Source organism: Engraulis encrasicolus, chromosome 11 (assembly GCF_034702125.1).
Source record: "Engraulis encrasicolus isolate BLACKSEA-1 chromosome 11, IST_EnEncr_1.0, whole genome shotgun sequence".
Classification (NCBI taxonomy): domain Eukaryota; kingdom Metazoa; phylum Chordata; class Actinopteri; order Clupeiformes; family Engraulidae; genus Engraulis; species Engraulis encrasicolus.
In genome coordinates, this window is record NC_085867.1 from 7,638,078 (window position 1) to 7,665,577 (window position 27,500).

A 27,500-nucleotide genomic window follows, 5' to 3' on the forward strand; every position below is an offset into this window, starting at 1 on the left:
GTGTGTGTTCGTGTGTGTGCGCGCATTTGCGTGTGTGTCTGTGTGTCTCTGTCTGTGTGTTTCTGGGTATCTTCATCTGTGTTTGTGAGTGTTTGGGGAAATATGCCTTGGCATTGCTCCAAAATGGCATCCTCTTTACTGGCCTTGTTTGCGTGTCTTATTGAGGCGTGTCTCATGGTGCTCCAGAGGAAGCTTGTGTGTGTGTGTGTGTGTGTGTGTGTGTGTGTGTGTGTGTGTGTGTGTGTGTGTGTGTGTGTCTGTGTGTGTGTGTGTGTGTGTGTGTGTGTGTGTGTGTGTGTGTGTGTGTGTGTGTGTGTGTGTCGTGTTTTTGTGTGTGTCGTGTTTTTGTGTGTGTGTCTGTGTGCCTGCGTGTCTTATTGAGGCGTGTCTTGTGGTGCTTCAGAAGATGTGTCAGCCATCCTGTGTGTGTGTGTGTGAGTGTGTGTGTGTGTGTGTGCCAGCCATCCTGGGGTCTTAACATCCTCGTGCTGAGTTTGGCTAATGTTACTGATTACAGTTACAGTATATCACGAAAGTGAATACACCCCTCACAGTTTTGCAGATGTTTGAGTATATCTTTTCATAGGAAAGCATTACAGAAATGTAACTTTGACACAATGATTAGTGACCTTTTAACAACATATTTAACCACTTAAATTTCTTGTTCACTCAGAAAAAAACAAAATACAGCCATTAATGTTTGAACATGTACTCACAAAAGTGAGTACACCCCAGATTAAAATCCGGTAGAGAAGGGGCTATGTTGGCTCGAATCGTCTCGAAATGAAACGAAATGAAAAGGGATGACAAGGGAGGTCATCAGTGTGCGTTTCAACCTTTCTTTGCATTGAACTTTTACATTTTGAGTCTGCATCTGGCTTAAATAGATTGGTGTGAGATTTGAATGCAATCCTATGGAGAATATCATGATCTGCTTCAGTAGTCACAGTGCATGTTGACATGTATGTTTCTTTTAGGTGTATTTCAGATTGCCAATGTTGACAGCATTCATGCATCCCCAAACCATGTCAGTCCCACTACCATGCTTGGCTTATGAGAGGATACACCTTTTTTGTACAACTCACTTGTTTACCACCACACATGCTTGACACCATCTAAAGCAATTTTTTTTTATCTTGGTCTCAAGAGAGATGAACAGACCAAGGATATGGATCACTGGAACCATGTTGTGTGATCTGAAGAGAACAAGATAAACAAATTTGCTTTAGATGGTGTCAAGCATGTGTGGTGGTAAACAAGTGAGTTGTACAAAAAAGGTGTATCCTCTCATAAGCCAAGCATGGTAGTGGGACTGACATGGTTTGGGGATGCATGAATGCTGTCAACATTGGCAATCTGAAATACACCTAAAAGAAACATGCATGTCAACATGCACTGTGACTACTGAAGCAGATCATGATATTCTCCATAGGATTGCATTCAAATCTCACACCAATCTATTTAAGCCAGATGCAGACTCAAAATGTAAAAGTTCAATGCAAAGAAAGGTTGAAACGCACACTGATGACCTCCCTTGTCATCCCTTTTCATTTCGTTTCATTTCGAGACGATTCGAGCCAACATAGCCCCTTCTCTACCGGATTTTAATGTTCAAACATTAATGGCTGTATTTTGTTCTTTTCTGAGTGAACAAGAAATGTAAGCGGTTAAATATGTTGTTAAAAGGCCACTAATCATTGTGTCAAAGTTACATTTCTGTAATGCTTTCCTATGAAAAGATATACTCAAAAATCTGCAAAACTGTGAGGGGTGTATTCACTTTCGTGATATACTGTACATGTAGCCGTCACTGGAGGAAAACTAGAGGAAAATGTGCTTCCTGTAGTGAAGTGAAAGCCCAACTGGGAAACTCCAACTCCCACTGTCATTGTGACACAGCACTCCACAGCACACACAAGTGAACACTGCACACTGCGCTGTTACTGAAAAACAATTACTGTAAAAGCTTATGTCACCCAAGGGGACTATTCCCAAAGGAGATGTCGAGTGAATCGACTGAAAGAGAACCTACCCCAAACTTGATCCAGTCAGTGCAGAGTCAAGATAAGTAAGGTCTACTGGTTGCTCAGATGCGTTCCATGTTTTGGAAGGAAACTGTGTGTTTTTTTTACACGACACCTCTGCAAATCAGGACTATAATTTTCGCAAGGGAGTGTAGAGGTTACATCTTTGGAGGTTAGGAGGTCAATTGGCCACCAGCAAATCATCTTCTGTATCTAGAACAACAACGAGAATCTCAAATGCTGTTATTAACGTTAACATCTTGACCTGTGATGGGGTGGTAGAGTGTCTGTGGAAAATCTGCTAGCTAACTCTCAGAATTTGTGCTATGGCGAGGACTTTCCTTTCTGAACCTGGCAGTGACAGGTCTAGAATGTGCAGTAGAGAAGATTAGAGTAGAGTGTATTTTATTGTCCCCAGGGGGGAACATTTGTCTTGGGCTTCAAACCATCACTGCATTACATACAACACTCACATACCCAGCATACAATATAATATTAAAAAACCCATAGAAGACGTAAAAATATAAAACTGTGCACTGTACATGTACAATGGGTGAAAACACATAGGCTTTTTTTTCCCCATTCCGCACTGAATGGTCAAGAAATTGTTTTTATTCCACACTGTGGAAGGGAAGCAGGCAGTGTTTTCTCCTGCACAAACAGGGGATATTTTCATTTTAGTTCCACTGTCCAAGCAGAGAACAGGTGGAGCAGTGAAAGAGGAAATAGACAGGCTGTAGAGTAGTGAAGTTCAAGTGCACATTGATTGGTGATGTTTCTCTGCCGTGGCCCTGTGTGTGTGTGTGTGTGTGTGTGTGTGTGTGTGTGTGTGTGTGTGTGTGTGTGTGTGTGTGTGTGTGTGTGTGTGTGTGTGTGTGTGTGTGTGTGTGTGTGTGTGTGTGTGTGTGTGTGTGTGTGTGTGAGTGTGATTCTTGATGTTTTTCTGCTATGGCCCCTTGAGATATCCCTATCCCTATCCCTATCCATCCCTACTGCCATAGCAGAGAGAGAGACAGAGAGAGAGACAGAGAGAGAGACAGAGAGAGAGACAGAGAGAGAGACAGAGAGAGAGTCATGAATTGCTCACTCTTCTGTGTATTCTTCTTCTTCTTCTTCTTCTTCTTCTTCTTCTTCTTCTTCTTCTTCTTCTTCTTCTTCTTCTTCTTCTTCTTCTTCTTCTTCTTCTCTCTCTCTTTCTCTCTCTCTCTCTCTCTCTCTCTCTCTCTCTCTCTCTCTCTTTCTCTCTCTCTCTCTCTCTCTCTCTCTCTGTGTCTCTCACTCTCTTTCACTCTCTCTTTAATTGTTAATTTTTTTGGGGATGGACATCACTGGCTGCCTCCAGGAGTTTTGCATCTACCGCTGTGCGAAGGTGGGCAGGGGCTAATCAATAGAGCATAACCCACTGCCTCAAGTGGCTTATTTCTTATCTAACACTGTCACACTTAATCGCTGACTAAAGTTCTTAAAAAAAAAACGCTTTAATAGCAATTAATTTGATCTGCGACGTTCAGTTGACAAGTTGAGGAAGTGATTGTGGTTACCCCAACCACAGATGGTGCAAAGATGTGCTCTTCTTTCAGACTCCCTACCCCAACTGCAACATATTCTCATTACCGATGTAGATGCGCTGGGTCTAATTTACACGCGCATAGAATCTTCAGGTGGAAGGTGTAGGTTTGCGCTCGATTGAATACGGCCATCAGCCAATCAGAATCGAGAACCGGGCCGCACAGTGTTAGATTATGACTTCATTCATTGCGGAGACTGCTGTACTCCTCAGAGAGTGCACCTTGGATCCCCTTTGGGCTCTCTGTGCTCAGGGGTGCAGCAGGAGGGGCGCTTGATATTTGTCATTTGGCTCTGATGGACAGTCATTTTGTATAAAATGGACTCAACATTTCTTCTCCTTTCTATTGTTCTGTTTTCAATACCTGGGGTTTGTTCAGTAGGGCAAGGGGAGGCCATGGCCATATTGGGATAGAGGAGCCATTATTCCACAACACCTTTTTGGCCACACAGCAGGGGTTTTCACAGCGGGTAGTGGACCTTTTCTTAAGTAACAGCATCACAAGGGTGGAAAACCTAGATCTCTCTACGAGGGAGTGGAGAACGCCAAAGGCGGTGGCACAGCCACTGGGTTGCAGATCAGTGAGGGCCATTGCTAGGTTGCTAGGGGTCTTACAGGGGTTCCTTGCCAAGGGAGCTGAAGGATTTTATTGGGGAGTTCTTAGTCAGTGGCGTGGGAACAGCAGCTTTTTCCAGTTGTAAAGGGCGGGAAGGCACACAGACTCTCTTCTCTCATGGGCTCCTGTTGGCAGGGTGGTACCCTGTGTGGCAGCCACGGTCACCGGTGTGTGAATGTGAGTGTGAATGGGTGAATGTGAGGCATACAATGTAAAGCGTTTTGAGTGCTCGAAGGAGTGGAAAGGCGCTATATAAATGCAGTCCATTTACCATTTACCATAGGCGGGGTGTATGGATATGTCATTTGACAATGCAGGAAATAGGCGATCTATTACACACTCGTTAAAATCTCTCACTGTGCAACAATTACAAGGGTGGCCTGATACGTGGAAGGTGTCCTTAGGTGTCAGCCAGTCAACAGTGCCGTCATGGCGAACACTGTACAAAAGTCCTATCCCCAAGCTTGCAGGAGATCTTCAAGGCCCTCTGCCTTTTAAAACCTAAATATCTCAGCCTCCAAAGCACAAAAAACATGAAATAAGTTGCATTTAAAAGCTAGGAATAAAACCTAAATCTCAACATGTATGCAGTCATGGGTCAGTGGTTAGGGCGTCAGACTTGTATCCCAAAGGTTGTCAGTTTTACTCCTGGCCCGACAGGTTGGTGGGGGGAGTAATTAACCAGTTCTCTCCCCCATCCTCTTCCGCGACTGGGGTACCCTGAGCATGGTACAGTCCCGCCGCAATTCTCCCGTGGGGCGCCGTTGAGGGCTGCCCCCTTGCATGGGTGAGGCATACATGCATTTTCATTGTGTGCAGTGTTCACTTGTGTGCTGTGGAGACCTGTGTCACAATGACAAAACTAGTTGGAGTTTCCTAGCCTGGCTCTCACGCAGACCCTTCGTGCATTTCCACTCAACTTCTTGAGCTCGCACGAGGGTCTGGAAATCTTAGACGAATCCTAACGGAATCAGAAATTTCACAGCCTGTCCCATCAGAATCACGGGGTGGAAACGTGGTGCGGGGTATATACAAGTCAGTGGTTGAAGTAGTATGTGATTCAAAAAAAGCCACATGAATTCTCCAATCCGGTTTCAGGAGTTTCCCAGATGAGCTTTCACTTAACTTCACTTCACAGCATCAGGCTAAAATCTCTCTCTCTGTTCACCTCTCAAATCTCTCCTTTCTATCTCTTCACCTCTCATCTCTCTCTCCCCTCATCCGTCATCCCTCTCTCCTGTTATCCACCAGTTCTCCTGCTCTCCGCTGCTGTCGCCTGTTGGATTGAGTCACTCAGCCATTTATAATGATTTTTCTGTGTGTGTGTGAGAGAGTGCACATGTGTGTGTGTGTGTGTGTGTGTGTGTGTGTGTGTGTGTGTGTGTGTGTGTGTGTGTGTGTGTGTGTGTGTGTGTGTGTGTGTGTGTGTGCGCGTGTGTGTCCGTGTGTGTGATTGTGCATGTGTGTGTGTTTGTGTGTGAGAGTGCTTATGTAAGCTTCGGGATTAATAAAAGTACTCTACTCTACTCTACTCTACTCTACACACACACACACACACACACACACACACACACACACACACACACACACACACACACACACACACACACACACACACACACACACACACACACACACACACACACACACACACACACACACACACATCCCTGGTGGTATGTGTGTGCATGCGTACATGCATGTGTGTGACTGTGCATACACCAGCTTGTGTGCATGCGTAAGTACTTGTGGATTGGGTTGCTCAGTTATAGCCTAATGATTTCTCTTTTTCTCTTTCTCTTTCTCTCTCCTCTCTCTCTACCCTCCCTCTCCCTCTATCTCTCTGTCTCTTGCTTTCTCTCTCTCTCTCTCTCTCTCTCTCTCTCTCTCTCTCCTTCTCTCTCTCTCCTTCTCTCTCTCTCTCTCTCTCTCTCTCTCTCTCTCTCTCCACTCTTCTCATCTCTCTCTCTCTCTCTCTCTCTCTCTCTCTCTCTCTCTCTCCCCCCCTCTCTATCTCTCCCTGTCTCTACCTCTTTCTATCTTTCTCCTTCTCCCTCTCTCTCTCTCCCCCCCTCTCTCCCTCTCTCCCCCTCTCCAGTCCATCCCTGTGCCAGGCCAGTGTAATGCGTCTCCTGCTCCTGCTCTGCCCTCGTCTGGCCTCTACCAGCTGGACATCCTGCTCAGGAAGGGCAGCAACCTGGCCATACGCGACAGAGGAGGTGAGAGAGACCACTACTGTGTGTGTGTGTGTGTGAAGGGCAGCAACCTGGCCATATGCGACAGAGGAGGTGAGAGAGACCACTACTGTGTGTGTGTGTGTGTGTGTGTGTGTGTGTGTGTGTAAGGGGCAACAACCTGGCCATACGCGACAGAGGAGGTGAGACGTGTGTGTGTGTGTGAAGGGTAACAACCTGGCCATACGCGACAGAGGAGGTGAGAGAGACCACTGGGGCCCTGTGTGTGTGTGTGTGTGTGTGTGTGTGTGTGTGTGTGTGTGTGTGTGTGTGTGTGTGTGTGTGTGTGTGTGTGTGTGTGTGTGTGTGTGTGTGTGTGTGTGTGTGTGTGTGTGTGTGTGTGTGTGTGTGTGTGTGTGTGTGTGTGTTTGAAGGGCAGCAACCTGGCCATATGCGACAGAGGAGGTGAGACCTGTGTGTGTGTGTGTGTGTGTGTGTGTGTAAGGGGCAGCAACCTGGCCATACGCGACAGAGGAGGTGCGACCTGTGTGTGTGTGTGTGTGTGTGTGTGTGTGTGTGTGTGAAGGGCAGCAACCTCGCCATACGCGACAGAGGAGGTGAGAGAGACCACTACTGTATAGGGGCCCTGTGTGTGTGTGTGTGTGTGTGTGTGTGTGTGTGTGTGTGTGTCTGTGTGTGTGTGTGTGCGCGTGTGGCCCTCCTTATCATGAAAGTTGCCCATCCCTGGTGTACATTATGGTGTACATAAAAGACTTTTTTAGGAATAACTGTCACATTAATATACAGTACTACTGTTTATAAATATGGCAAATACACTATTACACACATTAATCTTAACATCCATGTTATCCATGGTATCCATGATTTTTATACCAACATTATACAAAATACAGAGTATTACATCAGAGGTCAAGAGTCAAGAGTTTGCCCTCACATGCCATCACAGGTGTAGGTGTGAGGCAGGGCAATGTGATCAGAGATGAAGGTTCAGAAAACACAACACACTGCTTACTGTTCTTTTTTTCTTATTTTATTGAGTAAGCGGATCTGATGTAGCACTGGACGATTCGCTCCAAGAAATAAAATGAGATAAGACAAACGAACAGTAAGCATTGTGCAGTGTTTTCTGAACAGAATATTACACACTCATCACAGACATTGTAAAATCCACCCGTCTGAACTGCACAGAAGTATGCCAGAGGCAGATCTGAATATTACATGCGGATTCTGTATGCAGTCGTGTCATAGCAGACTTAGTAAGTTATTTTGGAGCCAAGACCGGATAATCCAGCCCTGCCGTATTACTGATGTGTCATGCCTCAACATTTGGGAAGTGTATATCATCCTCCGGTATAGAAGGGTTTGCTGAACCAACTAGGGCGGTAACGATATTGGATCAAACCGGGAAATCGTGATACTCAGAGTCACAATACTGTCATGATGTAAGGAGGCAGTATCGTGATTCGCCCTCTCAAAGGTTTGCCATCCAGGGGGGCGCTGTGGCGCAGCGCGCTAAGCCCCCCCACATTTGGGCTTGCATGCCCACGGGGACCACGGTTCGAGTCCGGCGGGGGTCATTTCCCGATCCCACCCCGTCTCTCTATCCCACTTGCTTCCTGTCACCATCTCAGACTGTCCTATCAAATAAAGGCATAAAAGCCCTATATATAAAAAAGGTTTTGCCATCCCAGTCCAGGAAACAACCACATGATACGATGTGATAGTGCTTCCAAGCTTCAAATGAGATACATTTCAGAAATCATGGGGTGTATCGAACCGTATGTTAAAAATTGTGATGCGAACCGAATCGTGAGTTAAATGTATCGTTACACCCCTAGAACCAAACCACCTAAGCTGTAGTGCTGCAGAGATACTGCACCAGAAAAGCAGCCTCAGCAGAAAAATCCAGCAGAATCCATTTGTGCATGAATGATTTCTCTTTATTTTACTATATGATATGCTCTTTAATACCACAAATGGTATTACATATTTACAGAAGCGATAACACTTGACAGATATATTGTTGTGCAAGGAGTATGGAGATAAAGATGCACAGGCCAGGGTTGCCAGATTGGTTGGTTTCCCGCCCAATTGGGCTGCTTAGGATGGATGGCCATCTGCGGGTAAAAATGGCATTTGGACTGGTTTTTCTGCCAATTTATGGCCACAGAAATCAATTCAAATTAGTTCAGATTGGGCAGGATTTAGTGCTTCCAGGCGGGTTTTGAGCATTTTTTTGGCTGGAAATCATCAGTCTCAATTGGCAACCCTGACACAGGCTTGTGGTTAGAGGAAAATGATAGTCACTCGCAGAAGGATGGGGAGGAATATAAATGAACTTGATTTGAAACAGTCGTAATACTTTTATGAGCCCGTGGTGCAATATATACTGTACGTCGACACTGTATCATGATTAAAGAGTCCCCCAAAGGCTTTCCATTTAATTAAATTAATTGAGTGCATTTGATGGTTGCGTAATAAAAAAAGAAATTCATTTTGAAATAATAATGAGACATTAAATAGAGATTAGCAGGATATGTGGAATATATCGTTCATTATTGAGTTCATTACTTATATCTAATCAGGACTTTTCTTTTATAGTATGCATTTCATACTCCCAATGAGGGTTTTGACTCCGGTTTTCCTCCAAAAATAAAGAAGTCATCAGTATTTGACCTTAATGAAAGAGGCAGGTTCCAAGCCTTTCCATCTGCTCTCAGAGTTGCCTGCTGGATGTGGCTGGATGTTGATGGGGGCTGTTTATTGGGCATATTTGGCATATACAATACGTAGCCCATAGCAAAGCATGTCAGTTGTATATACAGTATATACCAACAAACTGCATGTTCCCGTTTGTCCAGTAGTTCCCGTCATCGCCTTTCCACCCCTCCTCACTCCTCTGATTGGCTCCCTAGTTCCGGACCCCACTTTTGGTGTAGAATCCATGCTGTCTTTGAGATGGTAATGATTGTGTAAAGCAGTATGGGATTTCCCAGGCTATCAGTGACCTGCATGTAGAGTAGAGTAGTAGAAGAGTAACTTTATTGGTTCAGTATGTGAAACTGATAGTGGTCTTGCTTTGTGTACTGTATGTTAGGCAGTCATGGGTAAGCGGTTAGGGCGTCAGACTTGTAGCCCAAAGGTTGCTGTTTCGACCCCACCAGTTTGGGGGGAGTAATTAACCAGTGCTCTCCCCCATCCTGCCGTACTGCTCCCTTGGGTCACCATTGGGGGCTGCCCCCTTTCACGGGTGAGGCATAAATGCAATTTGTTTGTATGCTTCGTGCAGTGAACACTTGTGTACTGTGGAGTGCTGTGTCACAACGACAATGGTAGTTGGGAGTTTCCCAGTGGGGCTTTCACTTCATGCAACAGTGACTTCTTATGTGTAGAGTAGAGAGAACTTAGACATAAATAATATTTTGGTCTGTGTGTGTTCTTCAGGCACCAGTGACCCCTATGTGAAGCTGAAGCTGGGGGGTAAGGAGGTGTATCGCAGCAAGACCATCCACAAGAACCTCAACCCCGTCTGGGAGGAGAGAGTGTGTCTCATCGTGGAGCATCTGCTTGAGCCGCTTTACATTAAAGTACGACACACTTACAAACAAGCATGCATAAGCACATACACATGCACACACACACACATGCGCAAACACACACACATGCACCGTATGCTTACACACACAGAGACACACTGTACTGTTTATGTATGCTTACACACATGCGCGTACACACGCATGCACGCAGGCACGCACACACGCGCGCACGCACGCACGCACACACGCAGGCACGCACACACACACGCACACGCACACACACACACACACACACACACACACACACACACACACACACACACACACACACACACACACACACACAGAGTTTGCTAAAAGTACCTTTTCTGTCTGCAGGTGTTTGACTATGACTTTGGGCTTCATGATGACTTCATGGGCTCCGCCTACCTTTACCTGGAGTCTCTGGAACAGAACAGGTGAGAACACCTGACCCACAGACAGAATACCTCAGCAGAATAGAATAGAATAGAATAGAATAGAATAGAATAGAATAGAATGTAGAATATAGCAGAATAGAATGCATATAGAACTGAATGGAATACAATAGAATTGAACAGAGCAGAGCAGCAGAATAGAGCCCATTTGAATTCAAATAGAATACGTAGAATAGTGAATATAGTCGAATTAAACCCTACCTTTTAGTGCTACTGTACACTTTTTTTTTTTAATCCTTTACTTATTTTTGCTTCATCATTGTGTTGGACATTGTTGCCAGTGTTGCAACTATACACTGCACCTAGATGTCTTGCTTATTATCCAATTTGCCTTGTTACCTTCCTATTATTTAATGTTGCTTCTATTACCTTGTGTTTGACAATGTTGTCAGTGTTGCAACTGTACACTGCACCTTGAGGTCTTTGTTTACCTTTGCTACTTTTTAATGCATGGTCCTCTTCTTTACTCTTTGTAGGACAATGCTATCAGTGTTGCAACTGTACACTGTGCCTTACCCTGTTCTTGTTTAAATTGCTCCTTGTAAGTCGCTTTGAACAAAGGCGTCTGCTAAATACTAATGTAATGTAATGTAATGTAATGTAACAATGACAGAGAATAAACCTTACATATGTATACATACAAGTGCAATGAGAACGAATGTATAAGGAGCTTGAAACATAAGAGTTTATACGGTATATATGTATATCCTGTACATTTGTGTGTGTGTGTGTGTGTGTGTGTGTGTGTGTGTGTGTGTGTGTGTGTGTGTGTGTGTGTGTGTGTGTGTGTGTGTGTGTGTGTGTGTGTGTGTGTGTGTGTGTGTGTGTGTGTGTGTGTGTGTGTGTGTGTGTGTGTGTGTGTGTGTGTGTGCACTCTACCCACCAGGGCTCTGGACGTGTCCCTGGAGCTGAGTGACCCCCAGCATCCGCAACAGGATCTGGGCTCCCTGGAGCTGACCGTCACCCTGTCCCCCAAAGACAAGCCAGACAGCGAGGCCGTGAGTACACACGCGCTCCCTCACACACACAAAATGTGCATACGTATATAATGAATAACACTAGTGCCTCTTTCCCACTACCGGTTTTCTGGTAGTCCTACAGCTCAACAAAGCGCGACTCGGCCACCATTTTTTGCTTTTCAAATAGACACTACACAGCTCAATCGTAAAGCAAAAAGTGGCAGCCGAATCGTGATGTGTCGAGCTGTAGACCTACCAGAAAACCAGCAGTGGAAAAGAGGCATAGGTCTACTTGTTATTATAAACAGTAGTTTAACAGTAATTGATTCTAGATGTTTAGAGCAAGGTTTGTATTATTATTACCACTGGTCTATTAAAAAAATCTTTCCATGAGCTGACATACTGTACCCTACCATAGTACATGAAACATACACTACCTATATAATTGCACCGTGACTCTTTTGACTAATGTTGTATTTGTGTGACATGATTGTTGTAGTGAGTTCTAACCTGTGCACGAGCCCTAACACCATGGAACACCTGGGAGATAATTTAGTAGATGTATAACGTTCATTATGTCTTAGAGTTATCTTCAAATCAAATCTTCAAGTTCAGACATGTAAGCGTTTAAAAAAAAAATCTTTTTTATCTTTTATCTGACATGTTTCGACTGTGAAATTTTCCTTTTTAAAAAATTTTTTTTGGGGGAAGGGGAAAAAAAATAAAAAAAATTTAAAAGGAAAAAAAACCTTTAAAACCAAATTAAATTTTAAAACCCCTTTTTTTAAAAAAAAATTCCCTTTTCCCCTTCCCCCAAAAAAAAAACCCCCCCCTTTTTTTAAAATTTTTTTTTAAAAAAGGGGGGGAAAAAAAAAAAAGGGGGGGGGGGGGGGTTTTGCCCCCCGGGGGGGGGGTTTTTTGGAAAGGGGGGGCCCCCAAAAACCCGGTTGGGAAAAAAACCCTTTCCCGGGATTAAATTAAAAAAAAAGGCCCCCTTTTTTTCCCCCCAAAAAAAAAAAAAAAGGGGGGGGAAAAAAAAGGGGGGGGGAAAAAAGTTAAATTCAAGGGGGGAAAAAAAAAAAACTTTTTTTGGGAAAAATTTTAAGGGAAAAAAAAAAACCCCCCCTTTTTTTTTAAAAATTTTAAAAAAAAATTTTTTAAAAAAGGGGGGGGGGGGGCCCCTTCCAAACCCCCCCTTTTTTTTTGGGGGGGGGTTTTTCCCGGCCCCCCCCTGTTTTTGTTTCCCCCCCCAGGGGGGCCCCAAAAAAAAATTTTTTCCCCCTTTTTTTAAAAAAAATTTTTTGTTTTTTTCCAAAAAACCCCCCCCTTTTTTGGGAAAAAGGTTTTTTTAAAACCCCCCCAAAAATTTTTTTGCCAAAAACCCAAAAACATTTTTAAAAAAATTTTTTTTTTTGGCCCCCAAAAAAAAAAAATTTTTTTTTAAAAAAAAAAAAACCCCTTTAAAAAAAAATTTTTTTTTTTTCCCTTTTTTTTAACCCCCAAAAAATTTTTTTTGGTTGGCCCCCTTCCCCCTTTTTTTTTTAAAAAACCTTGGGAAAAGGGTTTTTTCCCCCCCCCAAACCCGGGCCCCCCTTTTTTTTTAAAATTTTTTTTGGCAAAAAAACCTTTTTTTTTGGCCCCCTTTTTTTTTTTTTTCCCAAAAAAAGGGGGCCCCCTTTTTAAAAACCCCCCAAAAAAATTTTTTTTTCCCCCTTTTTTGGGAAAATTTCCTTTTTTTTTTGGGGCCCCCCCCCACAATTTAAACCCCAAGGGGAAATTTAAAAAAGGCCCCGGGCCCCCCTTTTTTTGGGGTTTTTAAAAAAAATTTTTTTTTTTTCCAAAAAATCCCAAAAAAAAGGGGGGGGGGGTTAAAAAATTGGGGAAAAGGGAAACCCCCCCCTTTTTTTTAAAATTTTTTTAAAAAAAGGGGGGGAAAAACCCCCCCTTTTTTGAAAGGGGTTTTTTTAGAAAAAAAAGGAAAAATTTTTTTGGGGTTTTGGGGGCGGGTTTTTAAAAAGGGGGGGGGCCCCCCCCCCAAAGGGGGGGGGGAAAAAAAAGGGGGCCCCCTTTTTTGGGGGGGGGGCCTTTTTTAAGGGCCTTTTTTTTTTAAAAAAGGCCCCCAAAAAAAAATTTTTTTTTTTGGGGGGGGGGCCCCCCAAAAAACCCCCCCGGGAAAAGGTTTAAAAAAAACTTTTTTTTTTAGGGGTTTTAATTTTCCCCCGGCCTTTTTTTGGGTTTTTAAAAAAAAAAGGGGGAAAATTGGGGAAAAAAAACCCCGGTTTTTGGGAAAATTTTTTAAACCCCGGGAAAAAAAAACCCCCCCCCCGGGAAAAGGGGGAAAAATTTTTTTTAAAAAGGAAATTTAAAATTTTTTTAAAAAAAAAAGGGTTTTAAAAAAAAAAGGGGAAAAAAAAAATTTTTTTGGGGGGGGGTTAAATTTTTCTTCTTTAAAAAAAAAAAACCTTTTTTTTTAAAAAAAAAAAAAAAATTTTTTTTTGGTTTTTTTTTTAAATTTTTGGGCCTTTTTTTAAAAAAAAAATTTTTTTTTTGGGGGGGAAAAAGGGGGGCCCCAAAAATTAATGGGAAAAAGCCCAAAAAATTTTTTCCCCCGGAAAAAAAAAAAAACCCCCCCCCCCCCCCCAAAAAAAAAACCGGGGAAAAAAAAAAAAAGGGGGTTTTTTTTTTCCCCCCCCCCCCCAAAAACCCCCCCCCCCCGGAGGGGGCCCCCCGGGGGTTTTTTAAAAAATTGGGGGGGCCCCTTTCCCTTCCCCGGGGCCCCCTTTTTTTAAAAAAGGGCCCCCCCCTTCCCTTTTTGGGGCCCTTTTTCCCCCCCCCCCCCCCTTTCCCCCCCCTTTTTTTTTAAAAAGGGTGGGGGGGGCCCCCCCAAAAGGGGGGGTTTTTCCCCCCCCCCCCCCCTTAAAAATTTAACCAAGGGGGTTTAAACCCAAAAAAAATAAAAGGGGGGGGGGAAAAATTTTTAAAAAATTTTTTTTAATTTTAAAAAATTTTTTTTTTTTTTGGGGTTTTTTTCCCCCCCCCAAAACCTTTTTTTTTCCCCTTTTCCCGGGGGAAAAAAACTTCCTTAAAAAAAAAAAAGGGGGGGGGGGGCCCCCCGGGGGGGTTTAAAAAAAGGGGGTTTTGGGAAAATTGGGGGGGGGGAAAAAAAAATTTTTGGAAAAGGGGGGTCGGGGAAAAAAGGGGGTTTTTAAAAAACCCCCCCCTTTTAAAAAAAAAGGGGGGCCCCCCCAAAAAACCTTTCCCCTTTTTCCAAAAAGGAAAAAGTTTTAAAAAAAGGAAAAAAATTTTAAAAAAAAGGGGGGGAAAAAAAAAAAATTTTTTTAAAAATTTCCAAAAAAAAAAAAAGGGGAAAAAAGGGACATTTTTTTTTAAAAAAAAATTTTCCCCGTTAAAAAATTTTCCCCCCAACAGGGGTTTTTTTAAAAAAAAAAATTTTTTAAAAAAAAAAAATTTCAAGGGGGTTTTTTTTGGGGGGGGGAAAAAACCGGGGGCCCCCCCGGGGGGGGTTTTTGTTTTCCAAAACCCCGGGGTTTTAAAGGTTTTTAAAAAAGGGGGGAAAAGGAAAAAAAAGGGGGCCCAAAAAACCCCCCCAAAAAGGGGGGGCCCCCCCCCAAAAAAAAACCCCCCCTTTTTTTTAAAAAGGGGGGTTTTTCCCCCACCCAAACCTTTTGGGTTGGCCCCCCAAACCAAAAAATTTTAAAAAACCCCCCCCCTTTTTGGAAATTTTTGAAAAAAAACCCCCCCCCAAAAAAGGGGGGGGTCCCGGGGAAAAAAAAAAGGGGTTTTGGGGTTTTTTGGGGGGTTTTTTTTTAAAAGGGGGGGGAAATTTTAACCTTAAAAAAAGGGGGGGAAAGGGGGGGGGTTTTGGGGGGGGAAAAACCCCCTTTTGGGGGGGGGAACCGGAAAGGGGGGCCCCCCCCGGGGGTTTTGGGGGGGCCTTTTTTGGGGGGGAACCGGGCCCCCGGGGGGGGGAAAAAAAAAAAAATTTTTTTGGGGGAAAAAAACCCGGGGCCCCAAACCTTTTTGGGGGGGGGGGGGGAAAGGGGGGTTTTTCCCCCCCAAAAAGGGGGGGGGGGGGGGGGGGGGGCCCAAAAAAACCCCCCTTTTTTTTCCGGTTTTTTAAAAGGGGGAAAAAAACCAAAAAAAGGGAAATTTTAAAAAATTTTTTTGGGGGGGGAAAAAGGGGGCCCTTAAAAAAGGGGGGGGGGGGGAAACCCAAGGCCAAAAAAAAATGGAATTTTAAAAATTTAAAATTTTTGGGAAAATTTTTTTTTTTTTTTTCCCCCCAAGGGGTTTGGGGGGTTAAAAACCCCCCCGGGGGGGGGGGGGGGGCCCCGGGGTTTTGGGAAACCCCGGGTTTTTCCCCCCCCGGGGGTTTTTGGGAACCCCCCCCGGGGGCCCCCCTTTAAAAGGGCCCCCAAATTTTCCCCCCCCCCAAAAAAAATTTTTTTCCCCCCAAAAAAAAAGAACCCCCGGGGGAAAAAAAGGGTTTTTGGGGGGGGTTTTAACCCGGCCCCCAAGGGGAAAAAAAACCCCCCAAAATTTTTTTTAAAAACCCTTTGGGGGGGGGTTCCCCCGGGGAAAAAACCCCCCTTTTTTCCCCCCTTTTTTTTTGGGGGGGGGGGAAAAAAAAAGGGAAAAAGGCCCCTGGCTTTTTTTGGGGGGGGTTTTTTTTTAAAATTTTGGGCTTTTTTAAAAAAAATTTTTTCCCCCTTTTTTTAAAACCCCCCCAAAAACCCGGAAAAATTTTTTTTGGGGGAAAAAAAAAAAAAATTTAAAAAAAGGGGAAATTTTTCCCCCGGGGAAAATTTTTTTAAAAAAAAAACCCGGGGGAAAAATTTTAAAAAAAACCCCCCAAAAACGGAAATTTTCCCCCCCCCCCGGGGGGGAAGGGGGGGGGGATTTTGGGGGGAGGGAAAAAAATTTTTTTAAACCCCAAAATTTTAAAAAAATTTTGGGGGGCCAAAAGGGGGGGGGCCCCTTTGGGGTTTTCCCGGGGCAATTTTTAAAAAAAAGGGGGTGCAAAAACCCAAAAGGTTCGGGGGGGTTTTTTTTTTTTTTCCAAAAAATTTTAAACCCCCAAACCCCCCATTTCCCCCCCCCCCAAAAAAAAAAAAATTAAAAAAAACCCCCCCCCCCCCCCAAAAAAAAACCCCCCCCCCCAAAAAAAAACCGGGGCCCCCCCCCCCCCCCCCAAAGAAACCCCAAAAAAACCCCCCTTTTTTTTCCCCCCCCTTTTTGGGTTTTTTAAAAAAAGCCAAAAAAAGGGGGTTTGGGGGTTTTCCCAAAAAAGGGGGGGGGTTTTTTTTTTTTTTAAAAAACCCCCCGGGCTTTCCCCCCCCCCCCCCAAAAAAACCCCCCCCCCCCCCCTTTCCCCCCCCAAAAAAAAATTTTTTTTTCCCAAAAAAAAACCCCCTTTTTAAAAAAAAAACCCCCCGGAAAACCCCCCCCCGGGGGGGGGCCCCCCCGGGCCCCCCTTTTTAAAAAAAAAAACCTTTTTTAAAGGGGAAAAAAAAGGAAAAAAAAAGGGGGGGGGGAAAAAAGGGAAAAAGAAAAGGGGAGGAAAAAAAAAAAAAAAAAAGGGGCAAAATGGGGGGGTTTGGGGAAAAGGGGGAAAAACCCCTTTTTTGGGGGGGGGGGGGTTTTTAAAAGGGGGAAAAAGGGGGGGTTTTTTTTTTTTTCCCGTTTTATTTGGGGGTTTTTTTTAAATTTTTTTTTTTAACCTTGAAAGGGCCTTTTTTTTTTGGGGATTAAAGGGTTTTAAAAAAAAATTTCCCCCCGGGGGGAAAAAGGGGGGGGGAAGAAAGGCCTTTTTAAAAAGGGGTTTTTTTTAAAAAGGGGGAAAAAACCCCCCCTTTTTTTTTTTTTTCAAAGGGAAAAAAAAAAATTTTTTCAAAAAAAAAAGGGTTTTTGGGGGCCCCCGGGGAAAGTGGCCCCCCCCCTTTTTTTTTCCCTTTTTTGGGGGAAAAAGGGAAAAGGGGGTTTTGGGGGCCCCCCCCGGGAGGTTTTTGGGGGGGGGTTTGGTTTGTTGGGGGGGGGCTTTGGGGGGGGGAAAAAAATTTTTTTTTTAAAAAAATTTCCTTTCCTTCCTTGGAAAAAACCCCAAAATTTTCCCCCCTTTCCCCCGGGGAAAAAGGGGGGTTTTTTTTTTTTTAAAAAAAGGGGGGCCCCCTTTTTTTTGGGGGGGAAAAAAACCGGCCCCCCCCCCAAAACCCCCTTTTTTAAAAAATGGGAAAAAAACCCGGGGGAAAAAAAAAAAATTTTGGGCCAAAATTTTTTTAAAAAAAAAAAGGGGGGGTTTCCCCTTTTTTCCCCCCCCCCCCCAAAAAGGGGGGGCCCCAACGGGGGGGCCTTTTTTTTTTCCCCCCCAAAAAAAAATTTTTTTTGGGGGGGGGGGGGTTTTTTTTTTTTAAAAAAAATTTTTTTTTTTTTTTTTTTTCCCCCTTTTTTTTTTTCCCAATTTTGGGGGGCCCCCCCTTTAAATTTTTTTTAAAAATTAAAAAAAAACGACCGGGAAAAAAAAAAATTAAAAAAAAAAAATTTTAAAAAAAAAAAAAAAAAAAAAGGAAAAAATTTTGGGGAAATTTAAAAAAACCCGGGGCCCCAAAAAAACCCCCAAAAAAATTTAAAAAAGGAAAAAAAAAAACCCAAAAAAATTTTCCCCGGGAAGGGAAAATCCCAAAAAAAAAAAATAAAAAGGGGGGAAAAAACCCCAAAATTTTTTAAAAAAAAAAAAAAAAAGGGGAAAAAAGGGGGAAAACCCGGAAAAAATTTTTGGAAAAAAAATAAAAATCTTTTTTTTTTTTAAAAAAAAAAAAAGGGGGGGGGTTTTTTTTCCTTTAAAAAAAAAAAAAAAAAACAGAAAAAAAAATTTAATAACAAAAAGGGGGGGGAAAAAAGGGGGGGAAAAAAGGGGAACCAAAAAAAAAAAGGGGGGGGTTTTTTGGGGGGGGGGGGGGAAAAAAAAAAAACAAAAGGAAAAAAAAAAAAATAAAAAAAGGGAAAAAAGGGGGGAAAAAAAAAAAACTATTTTTGGGGGGGGAATTTAAAAATTTTTAAAAAAAAATTTTTGGGGGGGGAAAAAAAAAAAAGGAAATTAAAAAAAAACCCCCGGGGGGCCCCCTTTGAAAATTTTTTTTGGGTTTTTTGGGGGGTTTTTTGGGGGGTTTTTTTGGGTTTTTTTTTAAAAAATTTGGGTTTTTTTTTTTTCCCCCCCTTTTTTAAATTTTTTTTTTTTTGGGGACCCCAAAACCCCTTTTCCCCCCTTTTCCTTTCCCCGCCTTTCCCCCCAAAAATTCCCCCCAATTTCCTCCCCTTCCCTTAGCCCCCCTTTTAAACCCCCCCCTTTTTTCCCCCTTTGGGCCCCCCCCCCCCTCCCTTTTTCCCCCCTTTTTTTTTTTTTTTTTTTAAAAAAACATTTTTTTTGGGGTGGTTACCAAAACCCTTTTTGGTTTTTGGGGGTTTTTTTTTTTTTTGGGGGGGTTTTTTTGGGGTTTTTTGGGGGGTTTTTTGGGGGGGGGGGGTTTTTGGTTTTTTTTTTTTTTTTTTGTTTTTTTTTTTTTTCCCGGGGGGTGTTTTTTTCCCCCCGGGGTTTTTGGGTTTTAAAGGGTTTGGGTTTTTCCCCTTTTTTTTTAAAAAGGGGGTTTTTTTTTTTTTTAAAAATTTTTTTAAATTTTTTGGGGGGGGGGTTTTTTGGGTTTAAAAAATTTTTTTTTTCCTTTGGTTTTTTTAAAAAAAAGTTTTTGGGGGGGGTTTTGGGGGGTTTTTTTTTATTAAAAAAGGGGGGGGGTTTTGGGTTTTTTGTTTTTTTTTTGTTTTTTGGGGGGCCGGGGGGTTTTTTTTTTTGGGTTTTTTTGGGTGGGTTTTTGGGGGTTTTTTTGGGTTTTGGGGGGGGGGGGGGGGGGGGGGGGGAAAGGGCCCGGGTTTTTGGGGGAAAAATTTTTTTTTTTTTTTTTTTTTTGGGTTTTTTTTTTTTTTCCCCCCCCCCCAAAAAAAAAAAACCCAAAAAATTCCCTTTTGGGGGGGGAAAAGGGGGGGCCCGGGGGGGGGAAAAAAAAAACCCAAAAAGGGCCCCCAATTAATTTTTCCCCCCCCCCCCCGGTGGGAAAAAAACCCCCCTTTTTTTTAAAAAAAATTTCCCCCCCTTTTTTTTTTTTTCCCCTTTTCCCCTTTTTTTTTAAGGGAAAAATTTTATTTTTTGGCCCCTTTCCGGGCCCAAAAAAAAAAATTTTTTTCCAAAACCCCCCCAAAAAAAAAAAGTTTTTGGGCCTTTTTAAAAAATTTTTTTTTCCCCCCCCCCCTTTTAAAAAAGGGGGGGGGAAAAAAAAAGGGGGGAAAAGGGGGGTTGTGCACCTGTATATCTGTTTGTGTGTGTGTGTATGTGTGTGTGTGTATACGTGTGCGTGTGTGTGTGTGTGTGTGTGAGTGTGTGTGTGTGTGTGCCTGTATATGTATGTGTATGTGTTTGTGCGTGCATGCGTGTGTTTGTGTGCCTGCATGCGTGTGTGTATGTGTGTATATGTATGTGTGTTTGTGCATGTCTGCATGTGTTTGCGTGTATATGTACGTGTGTTTCTGCGTGCATGTGTGTATATGTACACATTTGTGTGGGTGTGCATGTGTGCGTGCATGCTTGTGTTTATGCATGTGTCTGAATGTGTGTATATGTACATATGTGTGTGCTTGTGTGTGTGTACCTGTGTGATTTTGTGTGTGTGCCTGTACGTGTGCATGCATGTGTGTATATATACGTGTATATGTACGTGTGTGTGTGTGCATGTATGTGTGTACCTGTGTGTTTGTACCTGTGTGTGTGTATGTGTCTGTGTGCGCCTGTGTGTGTGTGTGTGTGTGTGTGTGTGTGTGTGTGTGTGTGTGTGTGTGTGTGTGTGTGTGTGTGTGTGGGTGTGTGTGTGTACCTGTGTGTGTGTGTGTGTGTGTGTGTGTGTGTGTGTGTGTGTGTGTGTGTGTGTGTGTGTGTGTGTGTGTAGACCCAGCAGCAGAGCGTGCGTCTGTCGGAGCAGCACAGGAAGTCTCAGCTGTGGAGCGGCATCGTCAGCATCAGCCTGATCGAGGGACGCGACCTCATGTCCATGGACCACAACGGACTCAGCGACCCCTACGTCAAGTTCCGCCTCGGACATCAGAAGTACAAGAGCAAGGTGAGACCATCGAGAGCAACCAGGTCTTTAAATTAAGCCACTTTGAGCCACTAGTGAGTGTGTGTTTTATCCTGGTTGTCACAGACGGTGCGTTTGTGTACACAAACTTCCGTCTGGTAGCACTGCAGTTAGCATGCTGTTCTCGAGTCAGAAAATAAATGTTGTATTTATTGCTACTCACCACCAACAAATTCCTCCAAAAACGTTTTCTGTTCAACTCCAAAGAGTCAATATAGTATATAATCTGTCCTGTGATTCATCAATGCGAGCTGCCGTTGATATTTAAGCAATAAATGCTCCGTTTATTTTCTACTCGAGAGGAGCATGTTAATGGCAGCGCTACCAGACGGAAGTGTGTGTAGCTCTCCACCAGGGGGCTCCAGAGCTACACACACGCACCGTCAGTGAGAACCAGGCTGTGTGTGTTTGGCTTCACAGCAAATATGGGAGTAAATATTCACTGTCAGTGTTAAAACAGAGTGTTGGTGTTGTATTACAAAACACCATATTGATTTAAAACAACACTGCACTTTATGGTGTAGTTAAATCAAGGATGTTAAATCAGGGGGTTATTCATGCTGGTGTTAAAAAAACAAGATGGGTGTTGATGAAATCACGTCCTGACAAAAGAATTCTAGAATGTTTAAGGATTTGAAGACATTTTCCCAAGCCAGCAAACGCTATCTTGTTTTTCAAAAGTGCTCTAGTTGCTAGAATGTACTGGCCAACTTTCTAGCCGGCAACTTGTTTGGCTGGTAGAAAAGACGAAGTGCCACTTTGACCCATTAGTCAGTGTGTGTTTGGCTTGTAAGATTATCATCTACTAGCCATTTTGCCTGGTGATGAAAAAAGTTGCCCCAGCCCCAGTTGGCTTACCTGACTGTAAATCAGGTTACCAGTTGGCAATTGTCAAATGTGAACGTGAAAAAGATTTTTTTTATTAACATCAAGTATGACATGCAACACTTATATGTGTTTGTTCCGCCTCGGACACCGGATGTACAAGAGCAAGGTGAGAGCATTGGCAACCGTCAAACATTCAGTTCAGTTCAGTTCAGTTTACTTTATTCACACAGCTGAGTGCCCTATTCACTGTGACTATTTATTACTTAATCTGGGCCTAACCCTTGTGGACCTTATGCCTCTTTACTCTCTACCACTGACCTATATACACATCATTGCTCTCTACATATCTCTTCTTTCAACTCCTTATTTCATTTTTCTTTACGTCTACTTATTGTTTCTATTCTGTCTAGTTTCCTCTTTTGTCTTTTTGCTATTCCTTCTTGTTTCTGTCTCTCTTTTCTACCTCACTCCATTTTTTTTAAATTTAACATTATTGTTTATCCATTTGTTAAGCACTTTGAGCTGCATGCCTTGTATGATACTGTGCTTTACAAATACAGTTTATTATTACTGTGTATTATATTATGCGTACCCGTAGGTAAACTGGTTTTGCAGTTTGAGAGAGAGAGATGGGTGTGTCCTTACATACAAGCTACAAGACACATGACACATACAACATGCAATTGAAAAACATACACAAGAATAAATAGCACAAGGACTGTGCTGATATATAACATACAACATGTACTGTACGCACACAGAAAAAACGGGGGTTAAGCCGGTTAGGACTTAAGAATTTGCAATCAACAGTAGGAATGTGTGGCGTGAAAGTGAAATGGAGGGTACATTTTTTTATTGACATCAAGTATGACATTCAACACTCACATATCTTTGCTTATAGTACATTTACATTTAAGATCCTCACTTACAGGTAGTGTTGATGTTAACAGGTAGTGTATTAACTTTGTCCTTAAAGGTATTATTTGTGTGTGTGTGCACATACAATGTGTGTGTGTGTATGTGTGTGTGTGTGTGTGTGTGTGTGTGTGTGTGTGTGTGTGTGTGTGTGTGTGTGTGTGTGTGTGTGTGTGTGTGTGTGTGTGTGTGTGTGTGTGTGTTTGTGTGTGTGTGTGTGCTATGTGTGTGTCTGCGTGTTTGTGTGTGCCTGGGTGCATGTGTGTGTGTGTGTGTGTGTGTGTGTGTCTGTGTCTGTGTGTGTCTGTGTGTGTCTGTGTGTGTCAATGTGTGTGTCATTTTTTGTATATTTAGTTTAACTTCACATTGGAGACTGGTCAAATGCAATTTCAAACTTCTGCGCTAACCCTGTTACATAAAGAACTTGAACTTGACTTTACTTGTGGGTGTGTGCGTGCTTGTGTGTGTAGACGATGCCCAAGACTCTGAACCCCCAGTGGAGGGAGCAGTTTGACCTGAACCTGTATGAGGAGGAGGGCTACACACTGGAGATAGCCGTCTGGGACAAAGACACAGGCCGACGAGACGACTTCATCGGACGGTGAGAGGAGTGTGTGCTGTGTGTGTGAGTGTGTGTGTGTGTGTGTGTGTGTGGGGGGGTGGGCGGTGTGTGTGTGTGTGTGTGTGTGTGTGTGTGTGTGTGTGTGTGTGTGTGTGTGTGTGTGTGTGTGTGTGTGTGTGTGTGTGTGTGTGTGTGTGTGTGTGTGTGTGTGTGTGTGTGTGTGTGTGTGTGTGTGTGTGTGTGTGTGTGTGTGTGTGAGAGAGAGAGAGAGAGAGAGAGTAGGAGTGTTTGTCCTGTGTGCATAATGTCTCCACGTGCGTGCGTGCGTGCGTGCGTGCGTGCGTGCGTGCGTGCGTGTGTCTGTCTGTGTTGCGATTTTTTATTTCGACATTAAAATTCACCCATTATAGGAAATCATTGTTTCTATATCAAATTCACCACCAGTTTTCATACTTATATCACTGGCATTTTTGCTGGGTCCTATACTACAAAGCTGGTTTAGGAGTAAACCAGGTTAAGTTAAGAGGTAAATCATCTAATAGAAGAGCCTGGAGACCTCATGTTCTTTAGAAAATGAGGACTCCAGGCTCTCCCATTAGACGATTTACCTCTTAACTTAACCTGGTTTAATCCTGAGCCAGCTTTGTAGTATAGGCCCCTGGTGACTGTTGTGAGTTACCATCTGTGGCATGTCCATTGGTTTGTTTACGTGTAATGTTAACTTCCCCCTAGAGGTAGCTGTACAATCAGCTACAGTAGTGGAGAACCAGCAGCAGTGGATATTTATTGAACCATTGAGCTGTTTATCCCATGTTGCGTTTTCAGAGAACAAGTCTTTTTGTGGTCCTTGTGAATGTGTGCCTGGGGTAAAATGTCTCCTTCTGTGTATGCATTCATGTTAGCTGTCAGTTGGCTCTTTGTGTGTATGTGCGCTCGTACATGTATGTGTGCCTGGGCCCTGGGGTAAAACGTCTCCTTCTGTGTATGCATGTATTGTATGTTAGCTGTCAGGTGGACCTGTCTACTCTGAGTAAGGAGCGCACCCATAAGCTGGAGCTCCCCCTAGAGGAGGAGAAGGGAATGGTGGTGCTGCTGGTCACCCTCACTGCCTCCACTGCCGTCTCCATATCCGACCTGACCCCCAACGTCCTGGACGACCCCACAGAGAGACAACAGCTCAGCAAGAGATACGTGAGTATAGCGTGACGCAAATGGACACATGTGCATGTTACACTACACTTATTTTTTTAAGTACAGGGTATTGGTTACAGTCCCTGGAGCAGTGTGGGGTTAGGTGCCTTGCTCAATGGCACTCAGCCATGGAGTGTGATGGGGTGTGGTAAGGGTGGGATTTGAACCTGTAACCCTCTGATCTAAAGCCCATCTCCTTAACCACTAGGCCACAGCTGCCCACATTATGCATAAACACTTAAATTCAAATACATCCAAAGCATTTCCTGGTTACTCTGTCCTAATGGGGACCTCATTACAACAACTCAACATGAGATATGTGAGAATACTGTGAAGTGAATGGACACATTGTTGTTGTTAATCTTACTGTTGAGCACATTGAGCTGCATGTCTTGTTTGAGTTGTGCCGCTAGATTACTTATTGTCCTTCCGTAAAATTCCGTAAAAAGTCCTTCCTGTGCCATTTGCACACACAGACACGCACGCACGCACGCACGCACGCACGCACACACACACACACACACACACACACACACACACACACACACACACACACACACACACACACACACACACACACACACACACAGAGTACATTCACGTTTTACATCCTTAGTACCATCAGTAATTCACACACTTGGAGGGAAGCTGACCGGAGGGGACAAAAGGGTCAGTTGTCCCGAGTCCAGGCAGGGAGAGAAAGAGAGAGAGAGGGGGCCATGAATTGGGTCCTCATTACATGTTATGTATTGGGTTTGGGGCCCTTGCAGATTACTTTGTCCTGGGCCCAGCCAAAGCCATCAAAGTCTCTATACACACATATACTGTATATAAATGCACATAAAGCTTCGACCATAATAGCGTAGCCATAATTTATGTTCCAAAGATCTGAAACTCCTATGCACACAGCCATAATTTATGTTGTCTATTATGAATGCTTCAGTGATCCCTGCTACTAAATGCTAAATGCTGTCACTGAGAGAGATATAGTGCTTGGAAGGAAGCCCAAACATTAATGCACGTGAATCTCTCTCTCTCTCTCTCTCTCTCTCTCTCTCTCTCTCTCTCTCTCTCTCTCTAGAGGGGAGAGAATGAGAGAACGATATGTCCTCTCTTACACGTCATTAGTTGGTGCCTACTCATAAATTAATAGGATGAATCAATATCTATAAATCTGTTGGTTTTAATGTCACTGTATACTGAATATGATACCGTAAGGAACATTTGCAATGTTGTTGCCACTCCGACCAATGTAACATTATTGTCTCTGTAACAATAAAAACTGCCAGGAAGGAACATTGAACAGCCTCACTAATCTGTTCAGTGAAACGAAGCCATTAAAGTTAATAGTAACATAATAATGTAATAATATAATATAATATAATATAATATAATATAATATAATATAATATAATATAATATAATATGATATAATATGATATAATATAATATAATATAATATAATATAATACAGGGATTAAAGTTTTCCGTCGCTATGACGGATTTCCGTCAACTGGATTTTCGTTTGGACGGATTTCCGTCTTTATAATTCATGTCAATTAATTTACAATTTTTACTTTCCAACTGAACTCAAATCGAGAGCACTCCTGGTCATGAGAAGGGAAGGAGAGGTGTGTTTGGTGTACGGATTTAGTTATACACGCGCCATCACCGGTGGTGTCATACAACAGATTCACTCAGTAGTTTTGAGCCATCCCCTTTTCTTCCGTGTTCCAAAAAAAAAAAAAAAGTACACGAGCGGTCAGCAATTCGGTTGCGGCGCAGCGCGAGAGATTAAAAAAACAAATAGCCAACATTGTTGCTGATGGCAGAAAAGAAAATAAGTGTAATACTATGTTTAAAGTGCCATGAAATGACAATCATTAAATGAGTTGGACTGATATTCCAATATGGGCTAATAATGCATATGCATGGAATGCATAGCTTGAAGAAGGTAGGACACGTATGTTTCCATTATCATTGCACCTGCCGTGGCGGATAGTTAGAAAAAAAATGAATAGTTTACTTCGACTGCGCATGATGTCCTTTTCATGAAGGGGTTGCCTTTTAAGCATTGTGACTTTTACTAACATTATTCATAGCTCTAATGGGACGGCTATCATTGGCAGCTAGCTAGGATATGCCATGCGTAATACCATGCCTTTCATCCTCAAAGTTTAGCGCGTTTGACTGGCTACGTGTAGAACTAGCGCGGATAATGTACAGTCTCATTTGTAATCATAGCATATTAACTTTGTTGTTGCCGATATATATTTAAGAAATAAGTTAAAAATGGGTTGCATTTTACAGGGGTCACGGAGGATATCCCTGGCAGAGCCAATATTTTATGCCACGTCTTGCTCTGGGAAACAGTGTTCTGATGGGTGGACTCATGGTCAATAAATGCCGTTTCGGTGTTTCTTTCACTTTCAAGGCTTGTTGTAGGCTACTGTGTGATGCTATTTTTGCTAACTGGAGTAGCGTGCAGCAACAGTTGTGTGTGTGCTTGTTTTTGAGTGGCTAAACGTCTGTGCCCATCTTCTCGGACTATACGCTTCGTTTCAGTTCAGTTATTTGCGCACTGCGCACTCAGGACTGATGGGTGGGGTGTTTGTCTTGATTCGAGTGGAAAGTTGCGCGACAAGCTTTGGAAAGTGTGTTACTTTTGTTAAACGATAGACGTATGTCTGTGACTGTGTCGTGTCCGCTTGTAGGAGAGAACACGAGTGCGTGTAGGAATCGGGGACGTTTTTTAAATCAATGGTAAGCGTGTGCCTGGCACCGCACATCGAGAAGCAAAAAAGTACCGGTAGCCATAGGTTTTCAAAACGGTAGAACACAAGAGGTAGACTACAGGATGAATAGTGAAAAACATACAAAATAACCAACAACTAGTTTTCTCCCTCTGATTGCTATGACCAGTGCATTATTTTTTTTAAATGTCAGAAATACTGCAAGCAATGCGCACCAGTGCTTTCACCAGAACAGTGTTTGCCCATTCTGATGGGAAAGAAAAATATAGCCTACTACTAAAAAAAAACATAATGGGGTCACTGTATCAACGCATTGCAATTCCAACTCAATAATTCTATGATATCAGCTAGACCATTTTGAAGCAACACTCATTGTGAATCCATTCTGCATAATGTTGTGAACAATTCATAAATAATGGGTAGATATAAGAGGAAANAACCAAAACATGAACCAAATTGCAGTTCAATGTTTGCAGTCTGACATAGTATCCATTACCCCTCCATTCTCGGCCATTTCTAGTCAATCTGGTGGCCTAGGCCTGCCCCTTTCCCTCTTTCCTTTTTCTTGTATTTAGAAATTGGCATCTGTAAACATAGCATTGTAGGCCTACATCTGATTGAGCACATCTGATCTAGTACCTACAGGTACATTCATACTGAGTGTGTATATAGGCCTACTGA

The 27,500-nt window shown here is 43.0% G+C and overlaps 1 protein-coding gene across 3 annotated transcripts in view; it reads left to right on the forward strand.

Annotated features, from left to right (window-relative positions):
• Nucleotides 1-27,500, forward strand: part of LOC134457853 (multiple C2 and transmembrane domain-containing protein 1-like) — an 81,246-nt gene that overhangs the window by 10,131 nt on the left and 43,615 nt on the right. For 2 of the 3 annotated variants that reach the window (XM_063209832.1, XM_063209833.1), the window contains exons 2-8: nt 6,306-6,426; nt 9,847-9,989; nt 10,317-10,396; nt 11,301-11,412; nt 20,382-20,552; nt 22,784-22,914; nt 23,880-24,066. In XM_063209832.1, the coding sequence (XP_063065902.1) occupies nt 6,306-6,426; nt 9,847-9,989; nt 10,317-10,396; nt 11,301-11,412; nt 20,382-20,552; nt 22,784-22,914; nt 23,880-24,066 (945 nt within the window). Of the gene's footprint in view, nt 1-6,305; nt 6,427-6,892; nt 6,919-9,846; nt 9,990-10,316; nt 10,397-11,300; nt 11,413-20,381; nt 20,553-22,783; nt 22,915-23,879; nt 24,067-27,500 lie in introns of those variants that run through there. The other variant, XM_063209834.1, reaches the window with a different exon arrangement.